We start from the raw sequence: 13,943 nt of genomic DNA, 5'->3' as shown, positions 1-13,943 counted from the left end.
CAAAATGAGGATGTAAGATGCAACGTTTAATCTGAATGATTTTTTATTTAGGAATGTGGGAAGAAACTGGAGCGTCGCAGTGAAAACACAAACATATGTGACAGGAGAACATGCAGCGTCATGGAGAGAAGAAGCTCCTGCTTTTGAAATATAGAACTATCCAGAGTCACTTCACGTTAAGTCGAAAATGAAGAGTTTATGATGAAACTTTTTATCCGATTGTTTTTTTTTCCTGAATTTTTTATTTCGGAAAGTGTGAGGAAACTGGAGCTTGATTTCATCTTATAGTGATTGTGGATAGTTCTATTTTTGACAGCAGGGCGGTCGATGGCTGAAAGCGGGGGGGGGGGGGGGGGGGTTAGGGAGAGTGAGCGGAGAGGGGAGACTGATGGAGCAGGAGGACAGGGGATGCGATAGATCCAGACTCGGTACCCCCAGTTCTTTTAAAGACCTGGAGGAATCGTCTCCTCAAGGACTTCTTCTCTGGTTTGCTCTGCAGCTTCTTCATCCTATTTTCAAGACTCATTATTGTCTCCATCAGTTCTTCTCTGCACTTGTCTGTCTCCTCCTCCGTGGTCTCCAGAACTTCTTTGAAGGCGCTGAGAGACTCCTCAAGAGCGGACGTTTCGCTCTGCCACCGCTGTCTTTCCCTCCGTCCTTCTTCCTGCGACTGGAGCAGTGTTGCCTCGAGGCCGGAGATTTCCTGGGTTTGCTCAGCCAGGAGACGGGACTTGTCCTGCTTCCACTGGCATCTTGACTTTTCCAGGTTGTCCAGGGCCTGGGCCAGTGCAGTCTTGAATTTGGACGTCTCCTCAATCTCTCTGGCTAGGCGTGTCTCTTCCTCCGTTGCTGCTTGTCTTCCAGCTTGAACAGCTTTCTCGAGTTCACAGACCTGTAGGGTAGCATCCAGCTCCAACTTGGTCACTGAGGACACTTGAGCAATGAGGTACTCTTTATCCTCATTGATATCCTTGATTTCACTCCTCAGATTCTCTGTCTGTTTGAGTATGTCACAGTTTTCTTGTACCAGAACGCAGAGCCACTTCTCCTTGTCCTGCAGGAGGCGATGCAACTCTCCTTCCTGTAATGTGAGGAGGGCCTGTTTGATCACATCAGTGTCTGTACCAGGCACAGGCACAAGCGAATACAAAGGCACAGACAAAGGCAACGGCAATGGCAACGGCAACGGCAACGGCACAGATGCAGACGTAGCTGTCTCTGTCGCTATCTGTGTCGCTATCTCTGGTGTAGACTGGTCTGGAGCTGCCTGTGTTCCAGTGGACTGAGAAGTCAATGCAGCTTCCCCTGGAGATCCTGCCTCCCTCCTCGGGACAGCCTGGTCTTGAACTGTCTCTGCAGGCTCTTGTCTCAGGACTGTCTGGTCTTCAGTCGTCTCTGCCAAGTGTGTTACAGTTGACAGATGAGGCTGCACACCTTCCTCCGTTTCCAGAGACGATGTAGATGGAGTCAAAGACTCAACCTTCCCCTTTGTTTTCTCTGCAGACTGGTCTTTGGTTCTCACTTTAGATCTTCTAAACATGAAGTTGACCAAAAAGTTTGAAGACTTTTTGGGTTTAGTCTTCTGTCCCTCACTTTTGTCATGTTTTAATATTGCACTCAGAGGTGGAAGGATATCCTTGCCTTCGAGCACCATGCAGGGTTTACCCTCTTCAGGAAGATTTGTTGTCTCAGAATCATTGAGAGTTGTTGTCTCCAACTCATTGAGAGTTGTTGTCTCCATATCGTTGAGAGTTGTTGTCTCCATATTGTTGAGAATTGTTGTCTCCATATCCTTGAGAGTTGTTGTCTCCATATCCTTGAGAGTTGTTGTCTCCATATCCTTGAGAGTTGTTGTCTCCATATTGTTGAGAATTGTTGTCTCCATATCCTTGAGAGTTGTTGTCTCCATATCCTTGAGAGTTGTTGTCTCTGAATCGTTGAGAGTTGTTGTCTCCATATTGTTGAAAGTTGATGTCTCTGAATCGTTGAGAGTTGTTGTCTCAGAATCGCTGAGAGTTGTTGTCTCTGAATCGTTGAGAGTTGTTGTCTCTGAATCGTTGAGAGTTGTTGTCTCAGAATCGCTGAGAGTTGTTGTCTCCATATTGTTAAGAGTTGTTGTCTCCATATCCTTGAGAGTTGTTGTCTCCATATCCTTGAGAGTTGTTGTCTCTGAATCGTTGAGAGTTGTTGTCTCAGAATCGCTGAGAGTTGTTGTCTCTGAATCATTGAGAGTTGTTGTCTCAGAATCGCTGAGAGTTGTTGTCTCCATATTGTTAAGAGTTGTTGTCTCACAAACATTAAGAATTGTTCTCTCTGAATCATTGAGAGTTGCTACATCTCCTGCCTGGAGGTTTTGCTTGCTCCCGGTATGCTTGAAGTATGTGAAGCCCTTCCACCAAGAATTTCCCTTTGGCTTCACTTTGCTTCTGTCCAGGTCCAGATTTCTCTTCTCACCTGTTCTCTCGAGGTCCAGATTTCTATTCTCAATTGTTCTGTCCATGTCCAGATTTCTCTTCTCACCTGTTGTTTCCAGGTCCAGATTTCTCTTCTCACCTGTTCTCTCGAGGTCCAGATTTCTCTTCTCACCTGTTCTTTCCAGGTCCAGATTTCTATTCTCAATTGTTCTGTCCATGTCCAGATTTCTCTTCTCACCTGTTGTTTCCAGGTCCAGATTTCTCTTCTCACCTGTTCTCTCGAGGTCCAGATTTCTCTTCTCACCTGTTCTCTCGAGGTCCAGATTTCTATTCTCAATTGTTCTGTCCATGTCCAGATTTCTCTTCTCACCTGTTGTTTCCAGGTCCAGATTTCTCTTCTCACCTGTTCTCTCGAGGTCCAGATTTCTCTTCTCACCTGTTCTTTCCAGGTCCAGATTTCTCTTCTCACCTGTTCTCTCGAAGTCCAGATTTCTCTTCTCACCTGTTCTCCCGAGGTCCAGATTTCTCTTCTCAACGGTTCTGTCCATGTCCAGATTTCTCTTCTCACCTGTTCTTTCCAGGTCCAGATTTCTCTTCTCACCTGTTCTCTCGAAGTCCAGATTTCTCTTCTCACCTCTTCTGTCGAGGTCCAGATTTCTCTTCTTAACGGTTCTGTCCAGGTCCAGATTTCTCTTCTCACCTGTTCTGTCCAGGTCCAGATTTCTCTTCTCGCCTGCTCTGTCAATGTCTGTTTCTGTTAGAGATTTCTTCCTGTTAAAAGGGAGTTTTTTCTCCTCCACAGTCTCAGAGCTGCTCATTGTGGGAACTTTTGGGTTATCTGTGTAATATCGTGGGGCCTCAGCCTCACTGTGTAAAGTGCCTTGAGATGATGTGTGTTGTGATTTGGCGCTATACAAATAAAATTGAATTGGATTGAATTGAATTGAACCTGCTCTGTCCAAGTCCAGATTTACCTTCTCATCTGTTGTTGTGTTCATGTCCACATTTCCCTTCTCATCTGTTCTGTCCATATCCAGATTTCCCTTCTCATCTGTTGTTGTGTTCATATCCACATTTCTCTTCTCAACTGTTGTTGTGTTCATGTCCAGATTTCTCTTCTCAACTGTTGTTGTGTTCATGTCCAGATTTCTCTTCTCAACTGTTGTTGTGTTCATGTCCAGATTTCTCTTCTCAACTGTTGTTGTGTTCATGTCCAGATTTCTCTTCTCAACTGTTGTTGTGTTCATGTCCAGATTTCTCCCGCCACCTGTTCTGTCTGGTTCTGAAAGAGATTTCTTCCTGTTAAAAGGGAGTTTTTTCTCCTCCACAGTCTCAGAGCTGCTCATTGTGGGAACTTTTGGGTTATCTGTGTAATATCGTGGGGCCTCGACCTCACTGTGTAAAGTGCCTTGAGATGATGTGTGTTGTGATTTGGCGCTATACAAATAAAATTGGATTGAATTGAATTGAATTGAACCTGCTCTGTCCAAGTCCAGATTTACCTTCTCATCTGTTATTGTGTTCATGTCCACATTTCTCTTCTCATCTGTTCTGTCCATGTCCAGATTTCTCTTCTCATCTGTTCTGTTCCTGTCCAGATTTCTCTTCTCATCTCTTCTGTCCATATCCAGATTTCTCTTCTCATCTGTTCTGTTCATGTCCAGATTTCTCTTCTCATCTGTTCTCTCCATGTCCAGATTTCCCTTCTCAACTGTTGTTGTTTTCATGTCCACATTTCTCTTCTCATCTGTTCTGTCCATATCCAGATTTCTCTTCTCATCTGTTCTGTCCATGTCCAGATTTCCCTTCTCATCTGTTCTGTCCCTGTCCAGATTTCCCTTCTCAACTATTATTGTGTTCATGTCCAGATTTCTCTTCTCATCTGTTCTGTCCATGTCCAGATTTCTCTTCTCATCTGTTCTGTCCATGTCCAGATTTCTCCCGCCACCTGTTCTGTCTGGTTCTGTAAGAGATTTCTTCCTGTTAAAAAGGATTTTTTTCTCTTTCACAGTCTCAGAGCTGCTCATTGTGGGAACTTTTGGGTTATCTGTGTAATATCGTGGGGCCTCGACCTCACTGTGTAAAGTACCTTGAGATGTTGTTTGTTGTGATTTGGCGCTATACAAATAAAATTGGATTGAATTGAATTGAACCTGCTCTGTCCAAGTCCAGATTCCTCTACTTCAGTGTTCTTGCTAAAATATCTTGTGCAAAATATTAAACGTCAGTGTGACTTGTTGTAGACCTTTACATCAAAGTTTCATGAAAGGAATGATCACTGAGCAAAGTCACAGGGAATGATGTCATCACACTTCAAAGCCACGGGGAATGATGTCATCACACTTCAAAGCCACGGGGGATGATGTCATCACACTTCAAAGCGACGGGGGATGATGTCATCACACATACAGGTATTCTACTGTATTTTGACCCCCTTTTTAACTAATAGAGTTTTTCATACCGTCTCTTTGCAACATACAGCGAACTGCACAAGGGGAATGTTTGGCTCAGTATTCCACCTGGTATAAAACAAATTAAAGACTTCATCAACACCAAGATATGGACCAGATTTGATCCACATAAGATTCTTTAATGTAGAAAACAATGTGAAATATTTGTCTCTTACAACAGTAGACTAAAATTGTTGAGTGACCTGCTTCCAGAGCAGGTTCACTTCCACACACCAATGGTTTTTTTGTTTTTTTATTCAGTCACAATCATAAAAACAATCATTTTAAACATATCACAATGTGAACTCAAACAGCAAATAGTGACTGAACAGGCTTAGGCTGAAGCAAAAGCTTATATGTGCCTATCCTACTTTCTTGTCCATTTAATCTAACCACCTCAAAGAAAAAGAAAATAAAGAAACCAAAATATAAGTATAGAAACAAGGAAATAAATTATTCACATTTATAACCCTCAAAAATAGCATTACAAACCATTTTCTTGAAAACAAAAAGAGTTGCACATTTTTATATTTAAATTGGCATTGTTCCATACTTTAACCCCCACAAAAGAAATACATATCCTTTTAATCTCTTTGTTTGCTTTTTGAAAAGTAAATTTAAAAATACCTCTGAAATCTTACTTACTTTCCCATATTGAACCAAACTTTTGGACACAGTCTGGAAAGTTCCACAAAGTAAGATATAAGGAAGAAAGAGTGAACAATAAATAATATGCAAAGCTTTAAAATTCAATACTTCCCTAGATTAATACAGGATTGCTATTGTCTTTGATAGTTTTCCTTTCATATAGTCTGTATGTCTGTAAGAAACACAAACGTCTGAGTCGTGATAGTTAGTGTCAGAAACTACGTGGAGATATAGATACATATTCAAAATCAATTCTTCTAACATCATTTAGCCAATAGACAGACGGACAGAGATAGATAAATGTACTTTATTAATTTCAAAACTCCAGTGTCACAGCAGCAGGTATCAAGCTCACCTTACAAATATATAAAAGATAAGTATATAAGTAAAGTATATATAAGAAATCTAGTGTTATATATTTAATATTCTTTACTACATAGAATAAAGTGTTGGTGTATATAGTTAATTTTCTTTCCGTAGTGTGCTGTGAATTGAATATATACTACACTGAGACTAAATGTAGCATTTGTATTTCCTACTTTAATTATATATATATTTATATTATATTTCATATGACACATTTTGCTTGTTGAATTGTCCGGTCACGTGTTGTTGTCTGTCCTCAGACCCCTCGGAATGAAAACAGAGACAATGTTCGTTTCAGGACGGACACACACCTGTGTGCGCGCGCGTGTGCGTGCGTTTGTGTGTGTGTGCGCGCGCACTCAGTTACACAACCGCTCTCGGTCTCGAGCCCTGCCTGCCTGGTGGCTCCCGCCCACCGCTGCGCTCCGCTGCTGGGCGGACTGGGGCAGATCCGAGCGGACCAGTTCCGCGTTCTCTGCTCATCCGCCGCACGGAGCCGGAGCGAGCGAGCGAGCGGCGGCGGCAGCGCGAGGACCCGGCGGCGTCATGGTGGACGAGGCGCAGCGGGACTGAGGCCGGAGGTGAGCGGCGAGTCGGCGCTCGTCATTACTGTCTGCGTGGATTCATCGGCGACGTGTGCGTCACGTTGCAGCCAAACTTTGACGCCGCTGCCTGGACCTCCCCCCCCCCCTCTCCTCCCCCCTCTCCCCCTCTCTCTCCTGAAAGTGCGTCGCCGTGCACGTTGACGTGCGGGATTTTCACGGTAGGTTCACGCAACACGGTGAAACGAGCCGCGCGCGCCGCGTTTCTCCAGAGGCCGTGACGTCACCGCTGTGCAACTTTTACCGTCGCTGCGTGCTGCGCGTGCGCGGGTCTGTCTATGTGAGGACACATGTTGTACACGGGGACGAGCAGGGGGCGTGCGCGTACGCTCTTCGCGCGCACAAACACACACACACACACACACACACACATCAGTGCGTGCGTCCTCCATTGATGTTGTTTCGACACCGGTGACGTAGACCGTGACGCGTCCCAACGATGAGATAAGCAGATCTGCTGTGTGTGTGTGTGTGTGTGTGTGTGTGAGCGCGCGTGCGCGGGGATTTCTTAGTTGCGCACTTGATATTTTTCTAGAAAACGCCCCCTCACACACACACACACACACAAACACACAACACACACACGCAGACAACACACACACACATACACATACACACAACACACACACACACATACACACACACACACAACATACACACACACACACACACACATACACACACACAAAACACAAGCGTTTCCTGTATTTGAGTGTGTGCAGTGAACGAGCGTTTCACACCGGCAGTTTGCGTGAAGAAAGTGTTGAACACTATAATGAAACTGACTCATCACTCCCAGTGATGTACGTCGATCTGGACTCCATCGTTTAGAAAAGAAAACATCGATTTTTTAAAAAAACTCAGAACTGTGACAGAGTGACGCCTCGTTCCTCCCGTCGCAGGCGGCGGCGTCTGTGGAGACGGCAGTCTCTAAAAAGTGCGTCCAACAGGGACTCTGTTATTTTCTACCTGGACACAATGACAACGTAGACACGAGCGGTGGAAATGACCTCTGTCTGTCAGGGGTCAGGGTCTCAGTGAGGAGGTGGGACGTCCACATTGAACGTTCCATCTGGACACATTCTTCTGGGCGCGTCCACCCGGGAGGAACTTCCAGGCCCTCCTGAACTCGCCGGAGGTCCCGGGAAGACGTTGCCGGGGTGAAAACCACCGCCACCCGACCCCGTTACCTCCTCACAGCTCACACTCATCCACCGTCCCGTCAACGTGAACGTCTTTTAAAACACAATATGAAACTTCACGTTCAGCCCAAAATCTACATTTGAAACAGGGGAACAAAAATCTAGATCTAATCCAGAATCAGATGCATGTTGAACTCTGACCTCTGTGTTTTTTTCATTCTCTCCAGGTGATTCCACGCTCTGACACGACGTGTCGGACGCTCTGCGGCGAGGCGACTGCGCCGTAGTCGCCGTCGGCGTCAGTTGACCAATCGAGCCTTCCTCCACTGAAAATGGTGCTTCGGCTGAGACGGGGGAGCGAGCGAGACGTTTCACTCCGTCGGATTTCTGGGAGTTTGAGCACCGTGTTCGGCGGAAGCGTTCGTTGGGACTGACGTGGCTCGGCGAAGACGGAGTAGCGTTGGGGGAATGTTTCCCGAAGAGACACTGATCACAGATTAGACGTTGGGAACAAGGATGGAGCAGGATTTCACACAGGAGCAACAATAATCTCTCACGGAAACTGTGAACGGTGAAGAGACGAGACGCCGGACTCGACGTTTAGCCGGCGTCCGTTTCAAACTCTTCACGCGCACTTGGACTTGAAACTAGAATCTCAGCGTCGCACCCGCGTGCGAACGTAAACGTCGACTTGTGTTGTCGTCCGTGATTTCAACATGGCCGCCGCGGCGAGGAAGCACCTGGTGAGAGACTTTAACCATTTCATCACCTGTTACCTGTGTCGAGGTTACCTGATCAAACCCACCACGGTCACCGAGTGCCTGCACACCTGTGAGTCGCACACACACACACACACACACACACACACACACACACACACACACACACACACACACACACACACGGGCAGATTTCTTTGTTACTGAAGGTCATTACAAATGTCGGGAGATTATTAGGTGGGTTTGTTGCATAGATTGTATACAAAGCAGCTGGCGACTGTATATAAAGACGATCAGTGACTGTATATAAAGACGATCAGTGACTGTATATAAAGACAATCACTGACTGTATATAAAGACGATCACTGACTGTATATAAAGACGATCAGTGACTGTATATAAAGACGATCAGCGACTGTATATAAAGACAATCAGTGACTGTATATAAAGACGATCAGCGACTGTATATAAAAATGCTAACCTGTTAGCATGTTAACGGTTCTGTGAGGACTGAAACTGTGTGGGCGAAGTTTCCTCTGGAGAAACTCTCAGTCCGTCTGTTGTTCCCTCCTCAGTCTGTAAGAGCTGCATCGTGCAGCACTTTGAGGAGAGTAATGATTGTCCTGAGTGCGGCATCCAGGTCCACGAGACCAACCCGCTGGAGATGCTCAGGTGGGACCCGCCTCCTCTTCCTCCTCCTCCTGTTCTTCTCCATCTTCACTTTCTTCAGTTTCCCTGCCTCCTTCTGTCAGTCTCTCTTCATCTTTTCAGAAGCTCTGTTGATAAGTCGAGGAAAAATTCACCTCCATCGTATGAGTCTCACCCTTCTGGTATTTCATCACCTCATCTTCTTTGACGCTGTTTTGTTTAAAGCATCATCACCTTCAGCTTCACACTCTCTTCTCTCATTCTACCAATTTTCTTTTGGTCGTATCATGTATTCCTCTGCTCTACCTTCGCCTCCTCCTCACCTCCTCCTCTCTTCCTCTTCCTCGCAGGTTGGACAACACCCTGGAGGAGATCATTTTCAAACTGGTGCCGGGACTCAGAGAAAGTGAGTTCTTCAGATTCCATCAGTCTCTGCTCAGTTCTGCAATCGCTGGTAAATGACGTGGCTGTCGATCAGAGCTGGATCAATCTGGATCAATCTGGATCAATCTGGATCTTTAGGGAGCCGATGCTGATATATATCCGCTGATTTATAAATACTTTTTTAAGAAATTGAAGGATTCCCGAGATGTCGTTATCAAACCCTTATAACAAATAAAATGTCATACACACACTCCCCATAAACTTTATTATAAATAACTATGAATTAAAACACAAATACAACCAAATATATAGAACTTGAAGTGAGAAAATACACTTTTTTAATGTATAATATAAACACGAATACAAAACTTTTCTACATTGTTCTTCCATTTACAGTCAAATAGGCCGTACAGCGCCGTGTGTGTTGGAGCGTGGATACAGTGTGATTGACAGCAGGTACCGTCCAATCGGTGCATGCGTGCATGAGTAGGTGTCAGGCCACACCCCCAATTCTACGTCCGGTTTATAAAAAAAAACACATGATGGCCACAGGAAATGACACGTGTTGAACTTTAGTGTTTCATTATTCTCGCAGGTTGAAATGATCAGATTGTGAAACATCGAAGATGAATTATTGTAAAGTGAAAGAGTTTTAAAGATAATAATGGATCAGAATCTGACACGTGACTGACTCGGCTGCTGAGCTGCAGTTTAGCCGGAATTCATCCTTCAGCGTCACATTATTTCTCCGAGCCACAGACGCTCCGGAGTTTAAAACGAGACGGAGACGAACAACCTGTTCTCAACGCGTCGACTAGAAGCTGTGACGGCACTTTAACTTTTACGGCTTCATGACGGAGACGGAAACAAACGTCATATATTTCAGAACTTGAAGTCTTAATAAAGAGAACGTGTGTTCATAATTAAACTCCCGTCTTCATGGAGTTGCATGTTGTCTGAAAGCTTTCGTCCTTATGTTCATGTGGAGCAGAAGAGGAGCAGCGGGAGCTGGAGTTCTGGAGGCGGAACCAGCCCAGAGGACACGGACAAGGTTCGTATATCCCCGACTTGCTCGTCTCCAAGTTAAACACCTTTCAACTCGCACACGTTTTTTTTCGTCTTGTTCGCGTGATTCAGCGGCAGCTCTGATCCTTGTGAACGTTTTTTCAGCAGAAGCCCTGAGGTGTCAGAGGTTCGGGCTGCCTAATGTCGGAGGCGACGGCGGTGGCGGTGGTGATGCCGGTGGCGACGACGGTGACGGCGACGGCGGCGACGATGGCGACGACTACCACAGGAGCGATCCTCAGATCGCCATCTGCCTGGACTGCCTGCGCAACACGGGCCAGTCGGGGGAGAGCACCGTCACGGTGACTTGTTTTAACCACGTCCGAAGCCTGTGTTCTGTGTACTGACCAGCAGAGGGCGACTCTACGAGAAAGTGACTCGAATGAGGAGTTTATGGTTCAACCTCTAGATTCAAGTCTTCTTCAACACATGATGTTCATTTTGTACATTATGGTCCGTTAACAGTCACATAAACCATAAAGCACTGTGACGGGGGCGTGGTTACAGTGTGATTGACAGCTAGCACCATCCAGTCAGTGCAGGTGTAGGTGACCGAGCTCTCAGTCGGGCCACGCCCCCTGCTCCTCCCAATATGGTTACTTCTGGCTTGAGGAAAACAAGATGGCGCTGAACAAAATGGAGGCTTCAAAATGTGTCAGATTCTTTGTAGCGGTGCGTTCACACCGGACGCAAATTATTTCATCAGAGATTCAAAAAGGGTCAACCCAGAGACGCGAACCACGTGAAGACACAAAATTGTCATCTAGTCGCTTCAGTCACTCAATTTGAAACATTTGAACTCGAGTAAAAAATATTCCTGTGACGCGTTGACGCCGGTTGTCTGCGTCTTGACTGTTCGGAGGAGGTTTGTGGGGGAAAGTCAAATGAAGAACGGGCAAATATATTCGCGCCATTTGTGAAAATTTGCGCACAAATGCTGCAGCGACCCCGACTCGGAAAAATATACATGATCCGAATCTCTCTAAATCCGGTTCAATCTCTCGTCCCGATCAGGACTTGATGAAGAGGTTCATCCGCTGCTCCAGCCGCGTCACCGTGGGAACAATCAAGAAGTTCCTCAGTCTAAAGCTGAAGCTGCCGAGCTCGTATGAGGTAAGAAACACATTCACGTGACTTTCTCTTTCAAAGGTCAAACGAAAAAAGCAACCACCAGAACATTTAGCATCAGTGGAGAGGACGAGCAGCTGCCGCAGACTGAAGTGAAACTGGGGAAACTTCCTCCCCCTCGTCGCCACACTGAGCTTCCTCTCCCTCGTGTTGTGCTTCAGACATTTCGGTTCTTTCCAACGTTTATTCCTCTTGTTCTCTCTCTCTCTCCAGCTGGACGTGCTGTGCAACGGAGAGATCATGGGCCGCGATCACACTCTGGAGTTCATCTACATGACCCGCTGGAGGCTTCACGGGGAGAACGTAAGGCCGTCGCCCCTTCACTTCCTGTCTGTGTGTCGGCGTCTGCATGCTAATGTGCGGAGGCATCGGCTACAGGAAGTACATTTTGTCTGTGTTTTACAGTATGTGTGTGTGTGACTCATCTGCCCCACAGAGACGGAAAAATACTCCTGTGCACAAGGTTAAACCCTTCGTCTGCTCTCGGCAGCCATCTTGGCAACGATGTATTGAATCATCGATAAAATCTGATTCAAAAGAAACATTAAAAACAAAGGTTAAGAGCTCTTTTTGAAAGGTCTGACTTGTTTCGGTGCAACAATCCCATTGGTTTGATGTGTTTCCTGTAAAGCAGATGATTGGCGGGTTGGGCAGGGGGGGAGGGATCTCTGTCGAACGGCCGCCATCTTTGGCGTCGTGGTCCTTTTCTGTGTGCACGACAAAACGCCTCAAACTTTGTTTCCTTTTTTTCTTCTTCTGTCGCTCCCTCAGACGTATCCCATGGTCCTCGAGTATCGGCCGCGCATCGACTTCGGCTGAACTGCGGCTGCAAGACGACAAACGAGCGAACACACACACACACACACACACACACACACACACACACAAGATGCCCGCAATGTGCAGAGAAAGATTCAGATGTATTTTTGTACAGACGACGATGATGATGATGATGATGAAGCAGATCAGACGTTGTTATGGTCAACAGAGGTTTTATGCTACATAGAATAATATATGCTATAATATATGATATTTTTAAATGTTTAAATGTCCCTGTGCCTACGAACCTGTTGAGATTGAAAAATGAAGTTTGACCATATCTTCACTTTGCCTGTTTAAACTCTTGACTGTAGATTAAACGTTGATTTTCTACTGTTTGCGCGCGTTTTGGTATTTTGTCGCATGAACGTGGATCTGAACGTTGTTTTTTTTACTCTGACACACTGGATCAATACTTTACCAAGACAAATATTATTGATGAAGCTAAAACAAACACCTCTAACTTCAGAAAAGTGCATAAATGATGCGTGAACATGACGAATGGCATCGTTGAGTATTTTAGCAAACGTGCTCGAAGATGAATTATCATAAATCCATATAAGGCTGTGCTTCCTGTCCCATATGTCAGCGAGCTTTCATTCATGAAAACAATCAAAGAGTGAGAGAAGAAGTTTACGAGTTTGGAGAAAGGGAAGTTTGTCATTTTTAATAAATTAAATAAATTATAGAATGAATTTGTTGGTTTTTTAAAAAGATATGTTTTTGATATTCAAGTGACCGAAGCCTAACGATGGTGATTAATCAATCAATCACGAATCATGATGTTTTTACGGAGCCTTGAACGTCTAAGTCAGTTTTTACTGTTCCTACTTTAGGAACCTACCAGGCCGACTGTTGCACGGTAAATATCATAAACAATATCCTGCCTGTAATATCCATAAATCTGACCTCAGCAGAAAGTATGTATGACTGCTGCAGCTTCGTGGCGCCGTGCCACCACATCATGTCACGGGGTCAGGGGTCGAGCCGGGTCAAACAGCAGATGTGACGGAGGAGGCCCGACGCCCTGACTGACAGCTCGGCCCTGCTGCCAGCGTCTGTGTCCAAGCCACACCCACTTTTGAGATGGTGAGACGCGTCACGTAGAACTGCAGCTGATCGTCCTGCGGCGTGGAACATGGCGCCCGGGCGGCTGTGACGGACAGCTGATGTCATCGCCGCGGTCGTAAATCCAAGATCTGTATCTACGTTTATTTCAGGTTGGCAGGAGGCTGATGTCACATGATGTTATTTATAAGATGAACATGCAAGTTATTTTCATAACTGTGTGTGCGCGCGCATGTGGTATGTATGATATGTATGATGTGTTTGATCATGTGTATTAACAGACGTGTGTAATAGCATCTGCATGACTTTACATTCCCCCAGACTATGTGTGACTTTATCTGTGAGATATGATATATATGTGTGTGTGTGTGTGTTTGTGATATTTACAGCAGCGACTCCACCTGCAGATGTCGTCGCCTCCTCCGTGGTCACATGTCGTCGCTCTCTGCCCTTTGAAGGCAAATCTCAGGAACCAGTGGATCACATCTTG

The 13,943-nt window shown here is 45.6% G+C and overlaps 1 protein-coding gene across 7 annotated transcripts; it reads left to right on the top strand.

Moving 5' to 3' along the window:
- Positions 1-12,723, top strand: LOC118283850 (polycomb group RING finger protein 5-A). 7 transcript variants are annotated; one of them, XM_035606248.2, is made up of 9 exons: positions 5,942-6,641; positions 7,850-8,453; positions 8,917-9,013; positions 9,340-9,395; positions 10,365-10,424; positions 10,544-10,740; positions 11,453-11,551; positions 11,780-11,869; positions 12,338-12,723. In XM_035606248.2, the coding sequence occupies exons 2-9, from the start codon at positions 8,339-8,341 to the stop codon at positions 12,383-12,385; spliced, it is 762 nt and encodes a 253-aa protein (XP_035462141.1). In that variant the 5' UTR covers positions 5,942-6,641; positions 7,850-8,338; the 3' UTR covers positions 12,386-12,723. The 7 variants fall into 7 exon arrangements, 3 of the variants coding, with proteins under 3 accessions (XP_035462141.1, XP_035462145.1, XP_035462144.1); XM_035606252.2 differs by having other exon boundaries at positions 5,956-6,641; positions 10,547-10,740; XM_035606251.2 differs by lacking the exon at positions 5,942-6,641 and adding an exon at positions 7,466-7,640.
- The last annotated feature ends 1,220 nt before the right edge of the window (positions 12,724-13,943 follow it).

The sequence above is a fragment of the Scophthalmus maximus genome, chromosome 10, assembly GCF_022379125.1.
Source record: "Scophthalmus maximus strain ysfricsl-2021 chromosome 10, ASM2237912v1, whole genome shotgun sequence".
Taxonomy (NCBI): Eukaryota; Metazoa; Chordata; class Actinopteri; order Pleuronectiformes; family Scophthalmidae; genus Scophthalmus; species Scophthalmus maximus.
Note: the sequence above shows the minus strand (reverse complement) of the source record. Positions and strands in the feature narration are given on the sequence as shown.

Coding starts and splice junctions, on each gene's coding strand:
- LOC118283850 (XM_035606248.2), top strand. CDS start 8,339: ATGGCCGCCGCGGCGAGGAAGCACCTGGTGAGAGACTTTAACCATTTC. Junction 8,454..8,916: donor CACCGAGTGCCTGCACACCT/GTGAGTCGCACA, acceptor TTCCCTCCTCAG/TCTGTAAGAGCTGCATCGTG. Junction 9,396..10,364: donor GGTGCCGGGACTCAGAGAAA/GTGAGTTCTTCA, acceptor CATGTGGAGCAG/AAGAGGAGCAGCGGGAGCTG.